Raw genomic sequence first — 15,234 nt, 5'->3', positions numbered from 1 at the left:
CCTCAATCTCTTTTTTTTTTTTCTGCAGATCCATGTGATCGTGGGAGCCATGTGTATCACAGTATTCAGCTTTGCTCTCGCCTCAGTTTTTGAAATTGATTTTTTCTAGTGCTGCAGCTGTTTTTCTTATCTTACAGTAGTTTTATTTTCTTTTTTCCTCTTCTTTCCACTGTCTACCAGCCACATGGCGGGCCTTAGTCACTGTGCAGACTGGCAGAGCCTAATGCTATCCCTTATTAAATAAACTCTGCACCTGCAGTTTAGTATCTGTGTCCTCTCCTTGCTATGTCTGGTTTTTGTACCTTTGTCAGGTGCTGGCAGAAGTGACAGAATGCAGTCCCTGGGTAATCTGAATAGGCTTCTGAGCCTGGGGACTCGCCTGAGTTCTACCCGGGCAGGAGTTCCATGTTTCACCAATCGATCGGCATCGATGGAGATTTGGACAGTGAGGAGATCGAGGACCACACCATTGCTGCGTGGAGGAGAGCTAATTTACTACATTCAAAGAAACTAGTCTCCATGGGCAGGAGTCCTGGAAGACGTAGCCCCGCTCCTTGCCTGTGATAGAGGTGCAGTCTCCTTGTGAGAGAGGGTGAGCAGGAGCCTGGGCAAGTAGCTTGCTGTTGCACCTTTGGTGCCATGTCCAGAATCGGTTGCCCGTGCACAGATGATCTGACACGTCAATGTCAGAACCACATCAGAAACCAGGACTGCCTTTGAGCACCATGGTCACCCTTGATGCCATCGAGGTGCCAGGGCGCTCTCTATGCCATTGAGGTGTGTAATCGCCCTCTATGCCATAAGGGTCAAGTGGTGCCAGCAAGCGCCATGCATGCTTTGAGACTGCTGGCTGGGCCTTCTCTAGGTGTGTGCGGGCACCGTAGAGTCTTGATGTACCAGAGGAATTGCATCTACCTTAGCGTCATCGAGCGCCTTGGGCCTTGATGTGGCAGAGTAGCAGCACCGATCTCATGTCGGGGACCAGACATGCCATCGAGCACCATGTCCCACTTGATGCCATTGGAGCCACCATTGATGCCCTCGATGCTATAGAGGTATGTGCATGGATGCCCTTGATGCCATCACATTGCGGGGCCGCCATGGAGGCCATCGCTCATGTTGGCCAGCGATACCATTCATTGCCTCTCTCGATAATGTCAAGCACCATCGCAGCACTGGGATCACCTGTGAGCGCCCTGGTCGCCCTTGAGGCCATTGACCTCCAGGGCTCCTGAGAGCCTTCGAGTGCCACTGGAGCCCTCGGGTGACAGGGATTTTGGCAAACTTGGTGCTGTTGAGTACTGGGATCACTATCTACCCAAGGCATGCAGGCGTAGTGGTCCTATGCCCCTTGAGGCTCCTTTGTGGTGTCCATTTGGGGCACCAAGGGGCATTGTGCTGTCCCATCACTGGCCTGGCTTCATGCACCATCGGTGAGAATGAACCTTAAAGTTGCTGTCAAGGCTATCGTTAGCCATAGCTGCTGGTGAGGGACGCCATTGAGCTCATAGCATCGATGTGCTTGGATGTATAGGTGAGCCGATGGGAACTGTCGATGATGCCGGCAGCCATTTGTTCCTTTGGGCACTGATGAGGCAAGTGAGGGCCGTGTTGGGGCTGTAGAGCCTGTGCCTGCAGGCACCCCAGTATCCTGTGTACCGCATGTACATCAATGCCTTCAGGCACCGGGGTCTCTTATCAGTGCGTCCAGGCTGTTGAAGTCTGCGGGTGTCAGGGATGGCACTATATACCATCGAATTGGTCAAACATGATCAAGTACAGTCAAAGCCCTGGGATCAGCATTGTTTAGTGCCATTGATGCAGTCCATCTTTGGTGAGCCTGAGAGTGCTATGGGCCACTCAGGTGCCATCACCACGGTGGGCACCAGTGAATGTGGTCTGATGCCGCATGACAGGTGCCATCACCACGTTGGGCACCAGTGAATGTGGTCTGATGCCGCATGACTGGTGCCATCACCTCGGTGGGCACCAGTGAAGGTTGTCTGATGCCGCATGACTATCGGTCGCCATGGACTTTGCTGCTGCAATTTCAAGGGCTGTGTTCAGCCTCTTGGAGCATTATCAGGTACTTTGGGGTACCATGGAGGAGTTGCCATAGAATGCCACCCACCCCATGCCATAATCAGAGCCTCAGTGATACTGGTGATTCCATCGTCCTACTGTTCCTATTCACTCCATTGGGAGTTAGTGCAGCAGTGGAGCACAGCATGCGCAGTCTGGTATGGCAGGGGTCATCTTCTCAAGTGCCTTGGGCGCTGGCAGGTGGCAATCTCTCTGTGCAGTACACAGCCATGCCAGAGTTTTTTGCCATCATCTCATCAAAGTATCAGCCTCCTCGTCTGTTCTGTGCCATAAGGTGTTAGGGAGCACTGGCGAGGAAGGCACTATCACGCTCTTATTGTTTTTGGCAATGCGCAGTCATCAACTCTTAACAGATTGTGCTCAGTTTAGTGTACCATGGGATTCTATCCAAAAGCATGGCGAGTGGATTTATAGGTGTGCTGCCATCCATAGGATAGAACACCACTGCAAGAGTACAGCAAAGGGCACTATTCTTCCAGTTGCCCTCTACGGTATGGGTGTATGTGTGTTTCCCTCGTGACAAGCACAACAGGTTGTGTACATCAGCCACAGAACTGACCTAAGAATGCATTTCTGGTCGAACCCCTTTGGGAGTGGATACCAGGAGGGTAGTGTCAGGAGTCTTCTCCTTCCTCAGAAGAGAGGACTATGTCTTACGACCCTTCCCGTGTTAGAAATCCCCTTTGTGGGGAAGCCCCTGGGGCTTCATCCCTTGCAGGTTTATCACTAAACTGGAACCTTGATTCTTTTGAATCAGTGCATCTTCTTGTAGGCCAGGACTAGGGGAAAGCAGCAGTGGTCATTGGACTGTTTTTTGCTGAGATCCCTCCGTTGATTACCTTGGTGGCCTACCCCATCACCTGGAGAGTTGGAAGGTTTTTTGGGATCGGGAGGCCCCGATTCCAGTTGCTTTCCTGTCCCTTCAGGAAGGGAAGATACCACTAGGTTTCCAGGGAAACTCTTATGGTTCTCCCCTGGATGCTTGCTTGTCCACCCCTACAATAGATGTCCCTCATACTCTGTTTCCCGGAGAAGGGATGCCACTACTTATGACTGACAGTCGCTCTCTGTTCTTCACAGGATCAGAGAGTTGGTCAGGCAGTAGCATTCTCCTTAGGTCATCCTAAGGCACAGCAGATCTATTTCATGAAGGAGCCATTCCAGATTTGGTCTCCCCATCGTACTAAGAGTCTCCTCTTCGGGGTAGCTTCATGGTGAAGATAAGGGGTTTCTCCCATCTGGGAGTTATCTTTGATACCTGATTAGCTCAATGGGCATTTTTTGTGGAGGATCACTGTTGCCATTCTCGCCTGTTGGGACCCTACCACAGTGAGGAGGGTTCTAGTCCATCTAATTTGGTAAGTATGCCTTTCAACCTATCGCCATATCCATGGCTGAGAGAGTTGGGGGATGAGGGACCCCACAATAGAAGTGCTACTCTTTGGTTGCAGTGGCTTGCAAGCTATACTTCCCCATTTATGGGATAACCCTCTCTGTGGACAGGAGAGTCCTGGTTCATGCAATGGCTATTCTTTGTACTGGACCATGTGCTTCCTTTGGGGAAGTGTATATAATCATGGCTGAGGTATCAATACCCAAGGCAGTTTGATGGACAGTCGTTCCGAGATCACACTGACCCTACCCTGGTACCCTTCGAATATTCAGAAATCCTGTTCTACAGGGGTTTGCACTTGTGGCACCCCAGCTTCCTGTCTTTTGGAGTGTTTCTGGATTTCTTCCCTGGAGGATTCGCTCTGTTTCAGCTGTTGCAAGGGTAACTACTCCCTACTGCGATCAGCAGTGAGTTATTTGCTTGGGGTTGAGATATACAACCTAGCAACTTGTTCTTACCCCTGCTGTTCAGCAGTCTGCCTCCTTGTGTTCTTCACTCCTTCCAATTTCCAGTTGGAATGTTGAGGGAAGGGGAAGGAAAGGTTAGGGTATTCATGGTATATCTTAATGTATACAGTACCTGAATGTAATCCACTTTGACGTGCTGAAAAAAGTGCAGAAAGCAGAATATAAATCTAAAGAAATAAAATAAGATATATCACTTTTTCCCTATATTTTTGCCAAGTTCTGGCCAGGACTGTCTTTAGCTTTTCTTACTTCACTGAGTTATCCAAAGTGCCTTCCTGTTCACCTGAACTATCCTCCTATAGATAGGGTGGATAGCCCTGCTTTTGACAAAGTTCAGTGTGAGTGAGCTTCAGGCCTAATTTTATCTCCCTGCTTTGGGGGTTTGGACTAGAAATCCCATTCAGGGGATTGCCTTTCATCCCCTGAAACTCTTGATGCTATCCTGTGTGGTCAGCTATGTCTGATACTTTGGCACGTAAGGTCTGTCACAGATCCTGCCATTGTTGCATCATATTCTTCCAAGTGTTGCTTGGGTTTTTTATGCACATTGTGCCTATCAGCCAAATATAGGGTCCACGTCTGCAGATGCATTCTGTCCTCCTTCAGATGCCAGTGGACCACAGTCTCTTCCTGGAAAGATCTTGGGCCTCAGCTGGTTTTTCAGTTCTCTTGTAACACCGAAGGAAACTATGCAGTCTTCATTCAAGAGTAGTTCTCTAGTTTACATCTCTAGACTATTTTCTGTATACAGGAGGTTCTAGACCTGTCATTGTCAGGGTTTACTGATCTGAAACCCTGCTTGTAATGTTTTCCGTGATGCGGAGTATGTTTCTTATTGACATTTGCATCACTCCCCTGCCTTAAGTGCCTCTGCTACGCATTGGGGTTTTGTATCTCAGTCTTTTCTATGGTTTTCTCCTTGTACAACACAACTTTTCCTGCCTAGACCCCTTTGTGGGTCAGCTGCCTCGCAGGCAAAAGGGAGAGAGGTGGTGCTTTCAGTACGATGCAGTTTCTTGCTTTGTCCTGCTCGGACAGCATATAGCGTGGGAATCGCCCATGTATAAGGACTACCATCCTGCTTGTCCTCATAGAAAGTAGAGTTGCTTACCTGTAACAGGTGTTCTCAGAGGACAAAAGGATGTTAGTCCTCATGAAACCCACCCGCCTCCCCTGGGAGTTGGTTTCTCCATATATGAGCTATATCATGGACTTGAGGGACTCTGCCTAGAGGCAGGGTGATAACTCCAGCTGCACATGCTCAGTAGGGCATGTTTGAAAGTTCTAGAATCTTTGAAATCAAAGTTCTGGACCAGGCTCCATCAAATGTCACCCATGTGTGAGGTCTAACATCTTGCAGTCCTCAGAGAATACCTGTTACAGGTAAACAACTCTATCCCCAATGTCAGCATATCAGTACCCCAGACTGTAAAAGTCGCGGGCCAGCATTGACTGTTTTCAGAACCTAATACCCCTTTTTCCCCAACCATCAAAGCAGAGAGCAGTGTTGCAGTTGGCAAAATCATCAAGGCTAATTGATTAAAGGTAGTAATCTCCCATGCCTTCTAGTTAAAGGTACTAACTGCTCTCTGCAGGTTATCCCATGCACCCTTCTTCATCATCATCCTCAAGCCTTTAGGGAAACTGTTTATCCCATGCCCTTTCGAATTTTACTGTTTTCGTCCTCACCAGCTCCTCCACAAGGGCATCCACCACGCTCTCTGTGAAAAAATATTTCCTTATGTTGGTTCTGAGTATTCCCACCCTGAATTTTCACCAGCCAACATGCACTCTTAGGGGGTTATTCATCAAATCGCGATGTGGCCTTACCGCGTGCATTATCACACGTAATAACTATCGCATCGCGACAGTAAAATTAAAATGAAGGAAAGGGGTGGAATTAGGGAGGGGTTTGGGCGGGGATAGGGGTAATGAGGTGGCTATACCACTGCGGGCGATAATGTATTGACATTATCGCCGGCAGTAGCACCAGATTTAACCTTTTCCATTGGCGCTTTGGCGGCAATAGAGTTCAGCATGGCCACAAGCACAGCAGGTGAAAACGCACCGCTGCAATGTGGCTGGCTGCAAACTTTCGCCCTCCACCCCTTTTTTTCTTCACGGTTTATCATTCCGCTGTATTTATAGCAGAATGATTAATTTAGACCTAAGATCGGCACAGAGAGGCTTTTTAGATATTCCATCAGTGAGACAAATTTGCTTCACCAATATAAGAGTGTGTGCATTTTCAATGGCTGCTCCTACGTTATGGAACTCGCTTCCAGAAGAGACTCATCAAACTGATTTTTAAAAGAATTTAATTCTAGGCTCAAGACCTATTTTTACAGACAGGTTTATCTATAATTGTGTAGTAAGGGCCAGTATTTTCCATGAAGGGACTTGTGGGCTGAAAATTTATTTTAGCAGATGTATGGTCAGTCATTGTTTAGGTTAATATTTTAGTTTTTAATGTAATGCTGTACATCGCTTAGTGCATATGCAGTTAATGCATTTCGATAAAAATATTTACTCTGAAATTTGGGGCTTGGCATGTGTTGTTTCCCTAGAAGTTCTCTGACTCTATTGAAAACTGGCTGAGGATTCATGCTCTTCGGATTGGCTCCCAACACAAGCAGCTATGTGCATAACTTATAGCTAATAATAAATTTTTCCTCGGCAGGTGTATAGTGTGTTTAACTCTTTACATCTACAGGAAAAACTTTAAACCTAATCAACTGTTTTTTTAGTCCACTAGATTAAAGTTCCCCAAAGACACATGTCATGCCTTCCTAAATCTTATCTTTTCTTGGTATTTGATCATGCTCTAGTCCACTTGTCATGTGCATGCTGCTATCCGTTATTTGTCCAATTGATCATGTTCTAGTTGGTGCAACTATCCTTTCTTTTATTCCTTTTATTTTTTTCCTCACATATGAAAACCCTTGATTATAAAACCTTTTCTTTTTAAAATAAAGTTTTAAAATCTTGTATGAACAGCTCTGATTTTTTTTTTTTTTTACTTATAGGTTCAAACACATGTGCAGATAATAATGGGGGTTGCAGCCACTTGTGCCTGTATAGACCCCAGGGTGCCCGTTGTGCCTGTCCCATTGGCTTGGAGCTCATTAGTGACATGAAGACCTGTATCGTCCCAGAAGCATTCCTGCTCTTCTCTCGGAGAGCAGATATTCGGCGCATCTCCCTTGAAACAAACAATAACAATGTGGCAATTCCACTAACTGGGGTGAAAGAAGCCTCTGCCTTGGACTTTGATGTGACAGATAATCGGATTTACTGGACAGACATCAGCTTGAAGGTAATGCTTGGCCTTGTTCAAACCTGGTGATGGCATTACTGACACTGTTTCACAAAGCATGTATCCTATAGCCATTATTAACTTTCATTTCTTAGTAACTTATGTTTCTAAGACTTCTCTCCTTTAAACAATTTTTTTTTAATTCTAAAAAGTAATTGTGCTCCCAACCTTTTTTCATTTTCTACTTCCCTTTTGCTAACATTCTTGATTCTGTATCAAATTTTTAAAAAAAAACCTATACCTGGTGAGCTACAGTAAAGAGAGTTTAGGCCTATGTTTGTGATGACTGCCATCGTCCAGTGCTCCAAGAGACTGACTATTAAAGTGAAGCTAACTCAGTGATTGAAATGTCTGTGATAAATCTGCCATCTCCACATGCTTTTATATATTCTGCTATTTGACCTGACTACATGAGTGCTCTTTTTATTATAAAGTCAAACAGAATGGACCAAAAAAATGAGGAATGACCTAGTAGCTAAAGCAGCAGGCCAAGAACCAGAGAAACCAGGATTCACATCCCACTTCTCCTTCTTCTGATGCTTTTTGTGACCTTGGGCAAGTCACTTTGCACTCCATTGCCTTAAGTACCAACTTAAATTGTCTGCCCTCTGAGGTAGGAACTCTACCTGAATTATAACTTGCCTTGGGCTATAGAATTCTGTGGTGGTGTAAGAGTCCATGTGGTGTAGAGCCTGGCCAGCTTTGCAATACTGAGCAGTGAAGGGACTGAACATTGAAATGAATACTGGGAATCCAAGGTCATTTGGAGGTCATAAGTGCACTGGGATAGCAGCCTGAATAAATGACTAAATAGGTGTCTGAGGTTTGAGCTCAGATAGTAAGAAAGTAAAGTTTGAACTCTGGCATTTTCCAGAAACTGAAAACCTAACAGCAAAGCAAAAGTGCTGTAGTCTGTAGATAAGAGAAAATGGACCAGACTGGTTCACACTAGAAAGCAGGGAGTGAAGCAAAAGACTACAGTGGAAAATGTGTGTGTTGGAAGTCACCTAAGCCTGTTTATTTTGAGGTATAAAGGGCTGATGGTGTAACATTAGGAGTGGAGTACTTGCCCTTGTCCCCTCAGCAGGTTGCTGAAGGTCAGAGTACTCCCCAGGAAGAGAGAGATGGGCTTGTTGTAAACAATCTTATCTTTTTTTATACTTTTATACTGCTTAACTAATTGGAACCTTTTTGCTTCCTGTCTACTAAATAAATGTATCTAAATTGCTTCAATTGTCTCTGAGTAGATCTCTTCCTGTACATTAAATTCAGGTAAGTACATTAAAAAAAAAAACTTTAGTAGATCCAGGGGTAAGCACCTCAAAGGTTTAGCCCGAAGCAGCCTCTCTGGTAAACATATGAGAAGGGGGCTAAACAGGGCACAAATTTGGAAAGGCAAGTAATTAATTAAAATTCCTACTAAAAGCTGTACAATTTCTAAATTCTCATGTGCCTTTATTTCTGCAGACTATCAGCAGAGCGTTTATGAATGGGAGTGCCCTGGAGCACGTGGTTCAGTTTGGCTTGGATTATCCAGAAGGCATGGCAGTAGACTGGCTCGGGAAGAATCTTTACTGGGCAGATACTGGAACAAACCGCATTGAAGTATCCAAGCTGGATGGACAGCATCGTCAGGTTCTTGTGTGGAAGGATCTTGATAGCCCAAGAGCTCTGGCTTTGGATCCTGCAGAAGGGTGATTTTCATTTATACCTATCTTCACACTCTTATCTCACTATGTTTGAAGTTATTCATGAGCTTTGCATGCCACTTCAGAATGCCACTGAGATATTGGTTAAAACCTGGAATCTGTCTGCCAGCATATGGATAGTATAATTAGTATAGTACCCAGATTCAGATTCCTACATACTGTAGTCTTTGACTTGATATAATTTCCCTTTAAGTTTGATTTTTTTTTTCTTTGATCTCAGTGGAGAAGAAACCTCTCAACCTTTTCCTGGGCATGATGCACCATAATTTTAAAATACTCTCACATAACTCAGGGTTATCTCCCTTTTGCCCAAAAAAACAGTAAATTGTGGTCCAAGGAACAGTTTACAAATCAATTTATGGGGGAAATTCTTTCTCTTCTCCCTCAAGCTTATGCACTCGTCCTGCTATTTCTGGCTAGATTGTACACAGTTCAGTACACTGGAGCAGAGAGTTATTTGTCAGTGATTCCCCAACCCCAATGGAAAATTTACAAAATACACTAGGACCAGCTAAATAGAAACAGTTCATGAAGAGAAATCGTTAAGGAACCTTTAACTCGTTATTTAAAAAGCTCTTTAAGAAAGTGCATCTGTGATTGTGGTTAAATTTGTTGTCTGGGCCCTTTATTTCCATTGGTGGAATTGCTAAGAACATGAAAGGCAGATCTTGAAGAGAAAATAATCATTCAGAGTTATATAAAAGATTCAAACAAACATGTTTATTTACTGCAGTGTTTAAGTTGTTTTATCATGCTTTAATAAATTAAGAAAAAATGTATTTAAAATATTTGTCACCTACAGCAGACCAGCTATGCTAAGTGGATTACCGTACATCGAAAACATATTAAAACACAAAAAAAACTGTAAGACACAAAAACCCAAGATGGCTAATATAATATACCAGCTGTACTTTGATTTCTAACACTGATCATCAACAAATGCCTCCTGAAACAAAGCTTTAAGCTTTTTACGAAAATAGTCGTAAAGGTGAATTTTAAGAGCTGCGCACATATGCTGGCTTATGCCAATGGACACCGCCGTTTTATAACATACGTGCACATATGTGAGTATGTTATAAAATGAGCTGTACGTGTGCTCAATTTTATATAGACGCGCATGTGTGTGTACATGCCACGTCTGCCGGGCAATTTTATAAGGGGTGCACGTTGAGGCTACTTATCCTTTTCCCAGTTCATTCCCAGTTCGCCAGTATAAGGATAGGACTTCCTAACCCCCCTAATTTTAAAGGCTCCCTTCTCCCTTGTCAGACCCAGCTCTTAAAACCCTGCTGACAATCCATTCTTTTGACTTACACACCAGCAATATCAGAAGTAAAGTTACACGGTGGGGACCCCCAGCACGTGCTTGTGCGTGTATTTCCATGCACATCTCTTTCCCCTGAAGCCATGCCCCGCCCCCTTTTTTAACTTTATTGGTGCGAGGCCCAGGAGATACGTACATGGGCGCTTCTTAAAATCCGTGCAGTGCGCACCGGCCCAAGACACGCATATATCTCCTGGCTCTGGTGTGTGAAGGGCTTTTAAAATCCACTAACGTGGGTAATCAACTGAAGGTCCGTAGTATGGGTCGTATAACAGAAAAGGCTCAATATTATGTCTCATGTAGATGGCCCTGCATAATGGAGGGCGCTACAATCATGCTTATCAGCCAAGCGCAAACAAGAGGAAGTATATTCACCAAATAGGTTGACTGTTTTTGTTTATTTATTTATTAGTGCTTATATACCGCACCATCCAAGGTTCGGGGCGCTTACAATAAAATACATACATAAAAATGGTAAACGAAATAAATAAAAATACGATTAACATAAATGAATGAAATATAAAAGAATAATATAAGAGGAAAAACAGTGGTAGGGAGGAGTGAGGGGTAGACTACGGAAATAGAGAGAGAATATAGAACAAGAAAACATTATTCTGGGCATGCATGTTTGAAGAGGTGAGTCTTTACTACCTTTTTGAATTCTTTGGTATCAGATATGAGACTGATATTAGTTGGGAGGGTATTCCAAATGATCAGACCTGCAATGGAGAGTGCTCTTTCACGAGTGAACACTAACCTGGTAGCTTTGGGGGATGGTATTTGACGTAGCATTTAGTTCTGGATCTTAAAACGCGTGATGGTTTCCTCTGAAGGCTTTGTTGAAAACTAGGACAAGAATCTTATTTATTTATTTATTTAGGATTTTTATATACCGACATTCTCGATACAAATATCAAATCAGGTCGGTTTCCATAGAACAAAACTGTCGCGGATATGGCGTTACATTAAACAGTGTTTCTGAACATAAGAACGTCAAAAATAAGTATGAAAATAAAGTGAAAATATAACAATATAAGTATACAGTAGACAACAATAACTCTTCAATTAACGTGAAATAAAGATATAAAAATAGCTAAAAATAAATGGTGAGTTAAGTTGGGATAAACAGGTAACAGTGAATACATGGGGGGCATAAACAAGAGAGGTGCATGAGCTAATGGACTAATGTATCAACAAAGGGTCTTTCAAGGCAAGTGGACTGTCCATATAAGGCGTATTCGGGCCCTGAGGAGATATGTGCAGTCATGGAACTTGTATTGGACTATTTTGTTCTTTGACCGGTGTCAGAGTGTTCCTGCGATTCCGGAAAGGCTTGCTGAAAGAGCCACGTTTTTAGGTTTTTCTTGAAAGTTGGATGACATGTTTCTTGTCGAAGATCCGGCGGTAATGAATTCCAAAGGGTGGGCCCGGCTGTGGAAAGTGCTCGTTTAGATAGTGAAGTTTTGATCGGGGGAGCATATAATGAACCTTTGTAATTATATCGAATAGGTCTTTGTGACGTGTGAAGGCGGAGTTGTGAGTTAAGATTTAGGTGAGCGATGCCCATAATATCCTTGTGAATCATTGATAATGTCTTGAAGTTGATTCTGGCTTTTATAGGAAGCCAGTGGAGGCTGTGGAGAATAGGTGTAATGTGGGCTCTTTTGTTAGTGTTGGTGAATAGCCTCGCCGCAGCATTCTGCACCATCTGTAGGGGTTTTGTAGATAAGACCGGAAGACCTAACAGTAGAGAGTTGCAGTAGTCTAACTTAGACAGAATTAAAGATTGAACTACTATACGGAAGTCGCTGAAGTGAAGGAGTGGTTTCAGATTTTTGAGCACTTGAAGTTTAAAATAACATTCTTTAGTTGTGTTGTGAATGAAGGACTTGAGGTTGAATTGATTGTCGAGACGCACCCCTAAGTCTCTGACGGTAGGGGAGTGGATAATGGATGAATTTGCGAATTGTGTTGCGCTTTGGGAGTTGATGAGAGTATTGTTTTCGTCAGTCGAGATGATGAGGATTTCTGTTTTATTTGCGTTGAGTATGAGGTTCAGGCTGGATAACAGGGAATTGATGGATTGTAAGCAATTGATCCAATGTGCCCAGGTTTTGTGCAGTGATTCTGTGATGGGAAGAAGTATCTGAATGTCATCTGCGAAAATATAATGCTTTAGCTTGAGGCTGGAGAGTAGGTGGCAGAGTGGAAGCAGGTAAATGCTAAAAAGAGTAGGGGAGAGCGATGATCCTTGAGGTACTCCTCGGTTAGATTTTATAGGAGAAGATTCTTCGTTATTGATCTTGACTTTATAGAATCTATTCTCCAGGAACGATTGAAACCAGCTGTGAGCTTCTCCTTGGATTACTATATCTGATAGCCGCTCGAGAAGGATGGCATGATTGACTGTGTCAAAAGCGGCGGATAGGTCGAGAAGCGCGAGGAGGTATGATTGTTTTCTTTCAAGATTGAGGAGGATGGTGTCAGATAATGATGCTAGAAGGGCTTCTGTGTTTTGCGATTTCCTGAAGCCGAACTGGAAAGGGGAGAGTATGTTGTTCTCTTCTAGGTATTCAGACAGATGCTTGTTGACGAATCTTTCCATCACTCTTGAGATCAAGGGAAGGTTGGCAATAGGGCGGAAGTTTGCAGGGTCAGCCGTTGATAGGTTGGGTTTTTTTAGTAAGGGTTTCAGAATGGCTATTTTGAGTTGATCTGGGACCTTTCCTTGAGTTAAAGAGCAGTTTATGATGTCTGCTAATGCTTTGGAGATGGTGTTGGGAGTCGATAGCAGAAGATTGGAGGGTATGGAATCCAGTGGATGAGAGGAAGGTTTAAGCTTCTTGAGAATGCTTTCGATTTCCAATGATGATGGGGTTTCGAACGATGATAAGCTGTATTTTTTGTTGTGTGTTGCGGTGCTGGGGGGCGTTGCTGTCGGTTGTTGGGTGGAGATTGGCTTAATGAGGTTGGTAATCTTATTATCAAAGTAGATTGCTAGTTCCGATGCTTTGTTGGCTGCTTGTTCGTCTGGGATGATGGGTGGAGAGGGTTTTGTGAGGGATGATACAAACGAGAATAAGGCTTTGGAGTCGAATGAGAAGTTGTGGATTTTTTTTTTGCAAAGAAGTCTTTTTTGGCCTTGAGGATGGCTAGTCTGTATGTGTTGAGGTGGGATTTGTAGTTTAGAATTGTGGTGGTGGATGGAGATTTGCGCCAGTTGTTTTCTTTTTTCCGAAGTTCTTGTTTAAGGATTTTAAGTGTCGGAGTGTACCACGGATGTCTTTTGGCTTGAGGTGGTTTCAAAGATTTGGTGATGGAGGGACAGGAAAGATCTGCGACCTCGTTTGTGATCTTGAGCCAGGAATTGATAGCTGAGGAAGCGTCTGTGAGATCCAGTCGGTCGAGTTCTTTGGAGAGCCGATTACTAAGACTGTCTATGGAGCAGGGTTTCCTGTATTGAATAGTGGTTGCCGGGTAGATAGGACGAGGCTGGTCTTTAATTCGAAGTTCGGCAGAGATGAAGTGATGGTCAGACCATGGGACCGGGACGCATGTGTAGGGTTAGTGGTTGAAATTATGCCGTTGTTGAGAAAGATCAGGTTTAGGGTGTGACCCGCTTTATATGTGGGATCTTTGACAATCTGATTGAAGCCTAGTTGATTTAGTGCTGTGAGAAGGATGTCACAGTTATGGGTTAAACGAGTGCTATTTACATGTAGGTTAAAGTCTCCCATCAGGATAGCTGGTTTGTCCTGCTTGAAATGTTTGGTTGTGAATTCAATTAATGGTGAGGGGTCAGTATCTAAAGTTCCTGGTGGTGAGTAGACTAAGGCTATTTGTAGATGGTCCGAATTGAAAAAGGCAATTTCAGTATTGTTTATAGTAGTAGATAGTTGTGGTGAGAGCCCAAGGCCCTTTTTAGAGGCTAGCAGGATCCCTCCACCCCTTTTTTTGATTCTGGGGATTGAGTGTAAGTCATAGAGGTGGTTTGGGAGCTGGTTTAATAGAACTGTATCAGTGGGTTTCAGCCATGTTTCGGTAATGGCGCAAATATCGGGGTTGTTGTCAGTCAGGTGATCATTGAGAAGGTGGATTTTTTTTGTAATTGATTGGGCGTTGAATAATGTGAGTGTGAATAGTGTTAATCCTAGCATTTGAGAGCTTGGGGAGATCATAATTGGGATCAATCTCTGTTGACGGATGCCTAGAATCCTGGGTTTGTTGGATGTGAGTTTGGGAATGTAGGGGATAGTAGGTATAGGGATAGAACTATCTTAAGTTCTATCTTTTCTGCTACAGGCAGCCAGTTCAGGTGTTGAAACCGGGAGTTACATACTTTTCCTGGGAGTTACATACTTTTCCTGGGAGTTACATACTTTTCCTGGGAGTTACATACTTTTCCTGGGAGTTACATACTTTTCCCGGGAGTTACATACTTTTCCCGGGAGTTACATACTTTTCCCGGGAGTTACATACTTTTCCCGGGAGTTACATACTTCTTCCGGGAGTTACATACTTCTTAACAAGTTGAACAGCCTAATTCCATAGCACATCTGCAGTGCTCTAAGGCGAGATGTAGTAAGTCCAACATAGTGAACTGCAGACCCCAGTGATGATACTGAAGTTGAGCTACTATTTGAAAATCATCTGAGCAGTATATTTTTAAAATGTTATATTTTAAGTTTATAAAAATCCAAAGTTAGTATAGCCTTAATCTGGGGCTTGAAAGAAAAAGGAGGAGAAGGAGATGGTGTACCAAGACAAAATAAACTCCATGCTGAATATGCCACAACATAAAAAAGGTTGGGAACCACTGGAATACAGGAACATTCTATATGCTTTTATTGTTATAAACTATAAAAATGACATGAGTTTGATACAAAAGAAATCTTACTGATGATCTAGAGAGGATCCCTTCG

At 43.7% G+C, this 15,234-nt stretch overlaps 1 protein-coding gene across 1 annotated transcript in view; it reads left to right on the top strand.

Annotated features, from left to right (window-relative positions):
- LRP6 (LDL receptor related protein 6) overlaps window positions 1–15,234 on the top strand; it is a 334,641-nt gene that overhangs the window by 242,177 nt on the left and 77,230 nt on the right. The window contains exons 9-10 of the mRNA XM_029599796.1: window positions 6,990–7,279; window positions 8,747–8,973. Coding sequence (XP_029455656.1) covers window positions 6,990–7,279; window positions 8,747–8,973 — 517 coding nt within the window. The remainder of the gene's footprint in view (window positions 1–6,989; window positions 7,280–8,746; window positions 8,974–15,234) is intronic.

Source organism: Rhinatrema bivittatum, chromosome 4 (assembly GCF_901001135.1).
Source record: "Rhinatrema bivittatum chromosome 4, aRhiBiv1.1, whole genome shotgun sequence".
Lineage (NCBI taxonomy): Eukaryota > Metazoa > Chordata > Amphibia > Gymnophiona > Rhinatrematidae > Rhinatrema > Rhinatrema bivittatum.
The sequence above is the reverse complement of the archived record's forward strand: the minus strand, read 5'-3'. Positions and strand labels throughout refer to the sequence as shown.